This window comes from Triticum aestivum, chromosome 1B (assembly GCF_018294505.1).
Source record: "Triticum aestivum cultivar Chinese Spring chromosome 1B, IWGSC CS RefSeq v2.1, whole genome shotgun sequence".
In the NCBI taxonomy this organism is placed as follows: domain Eukaryota; kingdom Viridiplantae; phylum Streptophyta; class Magnoliopsida; order Poales; family Poaceae; genus Triticum; species Triticum aestivum.
In genome coordinates this window covers 680,288,501-680,299,116 of record NC_057795.1, presented here as the reverse complement: position 1 = coordinate 680,299,116, position 10,616 = coordinate 680,288,501, and the positions used below count along the sequence as shown (strand labels likewise).

At 49.3% G+C, this 10,616-nt stretch overlaps 1 protein-coding gene across 1 annotated transcript; it reads right to left on the bottom strand.

Moving 5' to 3' along the window:
- Positions 1-2,993: 2,993 nt before the first annotated feature.
- On the bottom strand, positions 2,994-7,581 carry LOC123148647 (uncharacterized). The gene is made up of 7 exons (XM_044568126.1): positions 6,415-7,581; positions 6,100-6,319; positions 5,599-5,703; positions 4,956-5,024; positions 4,072-4,143; positions 3,640-3,685; positions 2,994-3,521 (listed from the first exon to the last, which is right to left on the bottom strand). Exons 2-7 carry the CDS (start codon positions 6,315-6,317, stop codon positions 3,222-3,224), a joined length of 810 nt encoding a protein of 269 aa, XP_044424061.1. The 5' UTR covers positions 6,318-6,319; positions 6,415-7,581; the 3' UTR covers positions 2,994-3,221.
- Positions 7,582-10,616: the final 3,035 nt, after the last annotated feature.

The window sequence follows — 10,616 nt, the reverse complement described above, 5'->3', positions numbered from 1 at the left end:
CAATTAGTCATAGCCAAGGGTCTAAACTTTCCACCTCCTTAGGAACTAGGGTAAGTAGAGAGAAGTTGAGTCTAAATAAATCTAGCTCACCTTTCTCCCAGTCTCTAAACAGAGCAAACAAATCATTCTTAATAACATCCAAAAATTGCTGGTAAAACAAAAAAGGAAACCCATCAGGTCCAGGAGCCCCCTCAGCATAAGAGCCAAAGACTGCCTCCTTAATTTCTTGCTCAGTAAAAGGGGTGTTAAGAATATCATTTTGAGCACTAGTAACTTTACTATCATCACCCCAAAATTCATCTTCTAAGGTGATGTCAGTTTTATCTTGGTATCCAAATAACTTCTTATAAAATTTAACAGCAACATCTAGAATACCTTTAGGATCATTCACGGGACCATTTTCTCCTTCCAGCATCAGTACTTGTTTCTTTCTCCTTTTCTGATTAGCAATGGCCTTGAAGTATCCAGTATTATGTTCTCCCTCCACGATGTCCCTCTCTCTGGACCTCTGCCTGGCTTTGATCTCCTCCCTGGTCCAGATATCATTCAGCTCACCTGAAATAGATATAATTTTATTCCTGGAGTTAGGGGAAAGAGGTTGGGATTCTGCAATAATATCAAGGCAGTTATATTCAGCAATTAGAGATTGCTTCTCTCTATTTTGGGTAGCCTCATAATCGATGCACCACCCTTTAATAGCATTTCTAGTAATCCTACAAACAGGCAACTAAGAAACCATGTGTTTTAGCTTTTGGTGTCCGAGAACTTTGACAAAGGCAAAACATACGTATTGTATCAAATATATACCATCATGACCACATGATTTTGTTCACGTATGTGCGAGAATTCACTATACAGTTCAAGAAATGAAAAGTATCCAAGAAATAGGTAAGCCATGTAAATTGCAGATCCATCTTGTCTGGGTAAATCATAAATCCTGGACGTACCAAATTTAAGAAAGTAGAAATTACAGTGCATCATATGCTATCTGCACTCCTCTTTTGTTTACAAATATTATGGAGTTGGTAGCAAAAGGCTTTGTGTGTTGCAACGGGATGATTAAATAGTGCCTATTGTAGCATGTCCTGAAAATTTAAGCATGTTTGGTATTGCTCTGTTTATAACATTATTGTAAATATGCCCGCGTGTTGCAATGGAAAAAAATAATTTGATTATTCAGATGTGGTAGAGATAAAAAAAAGTCTGAAACATATGCCAAGACGATTTGTCTTTTTTTGCTGAGAGCTGTTTATTTTGTGAGTTCAAATAGTTCTGTTTATTGTTCATGTACTGTTTTGGCCCGATTTGTCTCAATCCCGCGCGTTGCAATTGGGGGTCTGTAAAAATGTTTATTGTTCATATACTGTTTTGGCCTGATTTGTCTGTTTTTGCTAAGAGCTGCTCAAATGTCCAAATGACTTGAAATTTGGAGCGGGCCTCACGCATCAAATTGTCTACCACACAAAAAAAATTGAAATTTTTTGAATTTGTTTTGAATTTTTTATGAATTTTTTTCTAACCGGGTGCAGATGAGTCTGGGCACCGAAACGGTCCGATTTGTCTTTTTTGCTGAGAGCTGCTCAAATATCCAAATGACTTAAAATTTGGAGCTGATCTTACGCATCAAATTGTCTACCGTACAAATTTTGTTTTGGAATTTTTGATTTTTTTTTTATTTTTTACGAATTTTTTCTAACAGGGTGCAGATGAACCTAGGCACCAAAACGCCCTACAGGCTCCACCCACTATGTTACTTCTTTGCTTTAGATATAGTATATGAATATACTAAAAATAATACTCCCTCCGTTCCTTGATGTAAGGTGTATAGATTTTTGAGAAAAAACCGAAATATAAGGTGTATTGCATTGCACTACTCATCTAGATAATGTTTTTAGGGATTTGATTACATTTCCTTATATTAGGCAAGCTCCTCTATTTTTTCATGTCAATTAGTTAGGTGTAATCTCGCTCAAAATTTATGAAATTTTCCTTCCATGTGCGTTCTTTAATTTCCATGCCAAAAACTATACACCCTATATTTAGAAATGAAGGGAGTAAAGTAGAGTATATACATGGCTACCAAAGATAATCCTGTTTCTTTTGTGAGTTCAAATAGTTCTGGCTGTAGCTTCTTTGAATAAGGATCTATTAAGTGGCTACCAAGCAAGTGCCTGCCAGATACTTCTATTCTTAACAATTGTGATAGGTTTCTTTATCTTGAATTTCAAAAGCATAATTAAGCTCATGCCTTCAAAGAAATACTCCCTCCCTCTGGAAATACGTCTAGATACAACAATTTCTCCGACAAGTATTTCCGGAGGGAGAGGGTGATTGACAGCTTCCTTTTTTGAGCTATGATCCTCCTATCTTACTAAATGGTATCATTGCCACCCAACAAAAAATGTTGAGACTTGAGTTCATAATCCCTCTGATTTTATTTTATACATATCATTTACAAGATTTATACATTGCAGCTACAGGAATGGGAATCAGCAGTAAACAGAACGCATGGTTCGTCCACCTGCCGGATGATTTTGTTGCATGGAATGTTACAAAAAGCTACTGTTTCTCGAACACCAATTGGGGCCTAGAATGAGAAAGGACATCGGCAAGCAACCCTGTATGGGACATTCTGTGAAATCTGCACCCAAGTACTTCGTTTGCACTCCCAAGCTATTACAGCGAACCATGCAGCAGCAGCACGTCCAAATGTATTTGACATCTGAAGCAAGATGGCAACAACAACGTCCAAAGAAATCGGGAGCCCGTATTCAGCTATTCTTGCAGATAGTTTTCATCTGGATAAAAAGGCTGCCCCCAGGAAGTATTGTGTTGACATTTCTAACTGAGGTTGAACAATACTACTCCCTCCGTTCCCTCCGTTCCAAAATAGATGACTCAACTTTGTATTAACTTTATACTAAAGTTAGTATAAAGTTGAGTCATCTATTTTATAGAACGGAGGGAGTACTAACTAAAACTCGTTCAGAAAATGAAAGTCACATTTGCCTATCTAGATCAAACTACAAAAAATTCAGTTTCAATAATCAGGCAGTTCTCATGCAGCATACAGTCGAGGCTAATATGATTTAATAGCAACCGGAGCAATTCTCAAACTCAGCCAAAACAAAGCCAAACCGACAGACAAAATAACATGGCTAGACAAATAGCCTCAAATCATATTCTGATCAAAGTTCTGCTTCGTAACTTGACTGCAATTTCTACTTCGGGAAGTACTTGTCCCAAACTTGAAGTACCTTTTCCCCGATCGAATAGAAGGTAAACCCCCTGGAGGTGTCATCTGCCCATGCCTTGAACTTCTTCAACAAAGATTGCCTGCGCAACGCCTTCTCTTGCTTCTCCTTCAAGATTTCAACCGTTGCCCTGATGGTGCGCATACAGTACTCAGGTCCTCCTTTCTGCCTGAGTTTGTCTTGAACCCCGAGCGCAGTCTTCTCCACATCCTCGATGACCAGGTTTCCCGGCGCAGGCACATGCTTAGGGATTGACTGGGGAAGACACTGTTCACAAACAATGAAATTAGGAAATTCTGGAAATGCGCTGTTCAAAAACGACTGAAATCAGTAATGTACAGGAGTAACAAGCATAAGAACATTGCAAGTTGGAATGAAATCTTACGCGAGGGATCGTGCGTACAAGGGCACAAGGGATGAGCGTCAGTGGCCTGGAGTGAAAGATAAACAAAATTATCTATTAGCCCAGAGGTGAGGTAAGACATTCATGAACAAGTTTTAATGCTACATTTAACAATCACACCCCTAATTCAAAAGATGAACCGGTGCAGAAAAAACTAACAATAAAACAACTCATAAACAAAATTTCACTGGTTCATCAATCAGTAGGCCTAGATACATATTTTGCAGGTTGCAGCATAAGCATGAACATCCCTAGAAAGCAAAACACTTTGCAGCGGGTAAATTGAATTGCATATAGATCCTCCAGAGCTAGGTGTGACGAATACACCAGATATAACAGATCATAACCTAAGCTGCAGCATAACAGTCACAATATAGACTTATCTGTCTATAACCACGGAAATAAACTACTTACTCTGGTCCCTGGCGCATGGAGGAAAGGTACTCAGCGGGCTTCAGTGTGTTAAGCTCCAGGGTACGGTGCACCCTAAATAATATCCCAAGAAAAGATTAAAATGGTAATGAATATAACCATTAATAAATCAGACCTCACTACACTTTCAATACTGAGTCAGCATTAAAAAAAAAAGGTAGCCCAAGTTAGAATTGAAATAACAACTTTGTAGAAACCGCCTCATAAACTAGCCTAGCAGACAATAACAATCTAGAGAGTAGTGATAAAAATAGATCACAGCCTGCAGCCAATAGTCGGTGGGATCCATCAATGACCTATGAGGGAAGGGGAACCACTAAAATATTCTGCAGGCAATGCCTTGACCCACCCCAATGATATTCTATAGAAGTAAATACCAACATGAAACAGTTGAGGTCAAGGCATTGCTCATTGGGGTGGGTTAAAATCACACCACTAATTCAGAAAGATGAACCGGTGCACCAAAAAAAAAATGATGAGATGTCAAAAATTTAACAAAATCTAAACACCTCTTAAACAAAATCAAACACTGGTTCATCAATCAGTACACTAGATGTACATTTTGCAGCATAAGCATGAACATCCCTAGAGAGCAAACACTTTGCAGCAAGTTAATTGAATGCATTCTCATAATCAGAATTAAACACTGGTTCAACAATCAGTACGTGAGATCTACATTTTGCAGCATGAGCACGAACATGCCCAGAAAGCAAACACATTGCAGCAAGTAAATTGAATACAACAGATCATAACCTAAGCTGCAGCATAACAGTCACAATATAGATTTAGCTATCTATAACCACAGAAGTAAACAGATAGACAGTGTCGCTGGAGCACAGGATAAGGGCAGAGCATGTAGTACTTACTGCAGTCCCTGACGCATGGCGGCAAGGTAGTTAGCCTGCTTCAGCTCCAGGGTATGGACCAGGGGCACCCTATGGTAATGAATATAACCATTAATCAAACCTCACTACTGAGTAAGCATAAAAAAAAAGGAGTAAACTAGCCTAGCAGACAATAAAAATCTATGAGACAATTGCACAGGGCTAGACAAAGAAGGTTGCAAATTTGGTTGAACTAAGTAAGGTTAGAGGGTAACCTGTAGGTTACAACTTTGCATCCCTAACAATGAGGCAGATCTCACTAAACTTACAACTCCAAGGAGTAAAGCGGCGAAGTTAGTAAAATACCAACAACTTTGTAAGTAGAGACCGACAGTTCAGGAAATTGAATCACTAATTAACCAAGCAGACCATAACAATCAGAGTATATATTTATCTATCGGTAAATACAAAATTATACAGCAAGCAAATCCACGAGGGTTTCTAGGGTTAGAAATCCATGCATGCCCCATTTGAAGGAAGGGGAGCCACTAAAACATACTCCCTCCATCCCACATAATATAAGAGCATTTTTGACACTGCACTAGTGTAAAAAAATGTTGTCATATTATGAGACGGAGGGAGCACTAAACTTACTACAGCAAGATCTTTGAAGCAAAGTACTTACTCCGGTCCCTGGACCACAGCAGCAGGGTAGCCTTTGGTGGCGGTGGCATCCTTCTCCTTCAACTTGGTAAACACGTTCATGTCCAGGGTATGAACCAAGGGCATCCTAAAAGGGAAAATGATAATGGATATCAGACTTCATTATTCTAACAGAGTAAAGTACCCTATAATAAGTTACTAAAATACCAACAAGTTTCGTAATACCAAGAGTGCAGGAAATCTGAATCAGTACAGCAGCCAAACAGGCCATAACAATAGGAACATAGATTTGTCTAATTAAGCGGGAATTAATCATTTTAGTCAGGATGCATGCAAATCCGCCAGGGTTTCTAGCGTTACAGATCTATCAATACCATTTGACATTTGAAGGAGGGGAACCACTAAATATTCGAGGAACTCCACTATGCAAGGACAGGACCACAGCAAAAACGAGGCTGCGCGAAATACTAACACAGGCACGAGATCGAGATCAGGAGCACGGGATCTAGCAGGTGGTACTTACTCAGGTCCCTGGCACATGAAGGGAAGGAAACCCGCAGTGGTGGCGGCCTCCCTGAGCTCGAGCGCGTGCTTGACGCAGCGGCGCTCGTCAAGGGGCTTCGTGTCGGCCCTCTGAAGGAGCTCGCACGCCATCCCCGAGGACGAGTTCCCCTTGACGGCGGCGTCCTTCCTGTTCCCGGCGATGAGCTCGGACACCTCGCTTCCCTCTGCCGAGGCCATGCCTGGAGATAGATCGAAATTGATGGTAAGTAAACGGCAGAGAAGGATAACGAGATTCTGGGCGAAACAGGGGCGGATTTCGAGATCAGAACGCTACCGGCGAGCAGCGGCGCGGTGTGGGGAGGGAGCTCTCGTGGGGGACAAGTGGGCGGCGGCGGCGGCGGCGGAGGCGGAGGCGGAAACAAAGGCGCCCAGAGAGTGGGAGTGATGAGCGCACTTATAGGTGCTAACCCTAGAACTTGACGTGTACGCGCCGTCGGATCTGGGAGCGGACGGCGCTGATCCAGCCGATCCCGCGGCCTCCGGGGAAGGACTCGACGGGGTCCACCCCGCGGGCTGGAAACCTAGCAGGGGACGCATACGCGCCGTCGGATCTGGCGAGCGGACGGCGCTGATCCAGCCCATCCCGCGGCCTCCGGGCAAAGACCCGACCCGGCCGGCCGGTGCAGCCGACCGACCGGATCGGTCGGACCCGAGTCCCGGGCTGCTGCGTCTCGATAGGCGCCGAACCCGAATCGCCGGCCGGTGCAGCCGACCGACCGGATCGGTCGGACCCGAGTTCCGGGCTGCTGCGTCTCGATAGGCGCCGAACCCGAATCGCCGTCCGGTCGAACCCGGGATGGATCTCGCGTCGCGCCTAGTCTGGCGCGGGCCGAGAGAAACGGCTCGCCAAGCCGAGATCTCGGACCCCGGACCGACCCGGCCGGCAGCGCCTCCCGCCGGCCACGTCGGATCTGCACCGCCGACTCCGCGAGCTCCGCCTGTTGCACGCCGGATCTGCACCGCCGACGCCGCGAGCTGCAACCAGATCCGTCAGTTCCCGCTGGGCGCACGCCGGCAGGACACCTCGGATCGGCACCGCCGACGCCGCGAGCTGCACGGCTCTGTTCCTGCTGGGTGCACGCCGCCCCGTCTGGTCAGCCTCATCTTGTCTTGCCGCAGGAACGGCTGGCCGCCGCTGGGAGGCGCCAGCCACTGCCGCAAGACCCGCCGGCGTGCCCCGTCCGGCGAAGAGACAGCACCATGCATCGGGATGATGCCTAACAGGTGAGATCCGGCCAAGAAACGGCAGGACTGGCCGTGGAATCTTGACGTCTGAAGTGCAGGACTCCGGCGAGCACGAGGCCAGACCGGCGACGGAGGTCCCGGCGAGCGGCTGCCATCGTGGGCGTGTTAGAAGAATACGACGAGAGGAGAGAAACGGAAGAGGCTGTGGTGCTGAGAAGGAAAGACTCACGCGGAGGAGGCTACGGCTTCACGTTTCTTTATAGAGAAGAAGAGGCAGGCAGGGGGAGGGGATGGCAGCCCCACGCGGCGCCGCCAAAATCGGATCCATTTGAACGGCCCCGGGACGCCGGGATATTATTCTTTATTTATCCTCTCCAGCAAAACCACGTCCGAGCGGACGTGTATGTCTTGTGGAGTCCGGACACATTTTGTTGTCCAATATTATACTCCTTAAACATCCGCAAACACGTCCCCCCTGAATTCTGGCAAAATGATGGCAACCCTCGGAGGCTTTGTTATAGTCTGGACATCCACCAAAAGGCGCCATCTTTCCACGCACTTCTCCCCTCTCTCTTCTCAACCGCGACATGCACATGCGTCGGCTCGATGGCCTATCCCATCTCTCCCTCCCTTCTCCTCGCAAGGTGTTCAACGAAATGCGTAGATGGATGGAACCGGACAAATGTGAGGTAGAATTTGATGACTTCTTCCCCTATCCTGTCCGCGGACACATCCAATGTGTTTTATTTAAGGGTTTGCATTAAAGATGCCCTTATCAGCAAATCAATCAGAGAATTAATTCCTTCCATGAAAAAAAAAGAGGGCAGGGTGCAACGCCGAGCACCCCATGTATGCGAGAATTTTCCCAACAACCCGTTTCTTCCTAAAATAGTAAAAATACTAATTACATCCACAATTAGATCTCCTTCCTTGGGAAAATAGGCAAATATTTATCACGATTGCAGTAAAATCTCCTTTGTTTTCGAAATAAGTGAATACACAAATATTAATATTGATTACATCTGTATTAAATTATGTCCTTTTTTGTTAGGGAAAAGCTTACCTTCGGCCGGCCGATCGCGTGCGAGCGTCCGTCGCCTTCGTGTCCGTCAGATTGACTCTTGATCACACGTCATAGAGAGCAACCCCTCCGTGTACGAGTTTCTGCAACTCATGCCTTGTTTCGGAAAAATGGAGTTTCCAACTATCTGGCTAGATCCCGTGGCAGGCGGAGACTCCTGCAGCTGGGAGGGCGACACCAGCGAGGATTCCAGCCGGATCCGGCGAGTATGGCGCATGGGTAGGAGGCCGGGGTGTCCTGGAGCGGCGGGGGTGGAGACTCGTGCGACTGGGAGCACAATGGCGACGAGGATTCCAGCCGGATCCGGCGAGTATGGCGCATGGGTAGGAGGCCGGGGTGTCCTGGAGCGGCGGGGGTGGAGACTCGTGCGACTGGGAGCACAATGGCGGCGAGGATTCCAGCCGGATCCGGCGAGTATGGCGCATGGGTAGGAGGCCGGGGTGTCCTGGAGCAGCGGGGGTGGAGACTCGTGCGACTGGGAGCACAATGGCGGCGAGGATTCCAGCCAAATCTCGTCGGATCAGGCCGGGGTGTCTGGGAGCGGTGGGGGTGGAGACTCGTGCGACTGGGAGCACAAAGGCGGCGAGGATTTCAGCCGGATCCGGTGAGTATGGCGCATGGGTAGGAGGCCGGGGTGTCCGGGAGCGGCGGGGGTGGAGACTCGTGCGACTGGGAGCACAATGGCGGCGAGGATTCCAGCCAAATCTCGTCGGATCAGGCCGGGGTGTCCGGGAGCGGCGGGGGTGGAGACTCGTGCGACTGGGAGCACAAATGGCGGCGAGGATTTCAGCCGGATCCGGCGAGTATGGCGCATGGGTAGGAGGCCGGGGTGTCCGGGAGCGGCGGGGGTGGAGACTCGTGCGACTGGGAGCACAATTGCGGCAAGGATTCCAGCCAAATCTCGTCGGATCAGGCCGGGGTGTCCGGGAGCTGTGGGGGTGGAAACTCGTGCGACTGGGAGCACAAAGGCGGCGAGGATTCCAGCCGGATCCGACGAGTATGGCGCATGGGTAGGAGGCCGGGGTGTCCGGGAGCGGCGGGGGCAGAGACTCGTGCGACTGGGAGCACAATGGCGGCGAGGATTCCCGCCAAATCTCGTCGGATCAGGCCGGGGTGTCCGGGAGCGGTGGGGGTGGAGACTCGTGCGACTGGGAGCACAAAGGCGGCGAGGATTCCAGCCGGATCCGGCGAGTATGGTGCATGGGTAGGAGGCCGGGGTGTCCGGGAGCGGCGGGGGCGGAGACTCGTGCGACTGGGAGCACAATGGCGGCGAGGATTCCAGCCAAATCTCGTCGGATCAGGCCGGGGTGTCCGGGAGCGGTGGGGGTGGAGACTCGAGCGACTGGGAGCACAAAGGCGGCGAGGATTCCAGCCGGATCTGGCGAGTATGGCGCATGGGTATGAGGCCGGGGTGTCCGGGAGCGGCGGGGGTGGAGACTCGTGCGACTGGGAGCACAATGGCGGCGAGGATTCCAGCCAAATCTCGTCGGATCAGGCCAGGGTGTCCGGGAGCGGTGAGGGTGGAGACTCGTGCGACTGGGAGCATAAAGGCGGCGAGGATTCCAGCCGGATCCGGCGAGTATGGCGCATGGGTAGGAGGCCGAGGTGTCCGGGAGCGGCGGGGGCGGAGACTCGTGCGACTGGGAGCACAATGGCGGCAAGGATTCCAGCCAAATCTCGTCGGATCAGGCCGGGGTGTCCGGGAGCGGTGGGGGTGGAGACTCGTGCGACTAGGAGCACAAAGGCAGCAAGGATTCCAGCCGGATCCGGCGAGTATGGCGCATGGGTAGGAGGCCGGGGTGTCCGGGAGCGGCGGGGGTGGAGACTCGTGCGACTGGGAGCACAATGGCGGCGAGGATCCCAGCCAAATCTCGTCGGATCAGGCCGGGGTGTCCGGGAGCGGTGGGGGTGGAGACTCGTGCGACTGGGAGCACAAAGGCAGCGAGGATTCCAGCCGGATCCGGCGAGTATGGCGCATGGGTAGGAGGCCGGGGTGTCCGGGAGCGGCGGGGGTGGAGACTCGTGCGACTGGGAGCACAATGGCGGCGAGGATTCCAGCCGGAAAGGAACAGGTTGGCGAGCGGGCAAGAGGCGGGGACATCTGCAAGCAGCGGGGGAAGCGGTGCATGGCGTTCCCGCGGCAAGAGGCGAACAAACGGAGAAGACGGAAGGAAGGAATGGCGGGGAGGCAACCTGGTCGAGGTCCGATG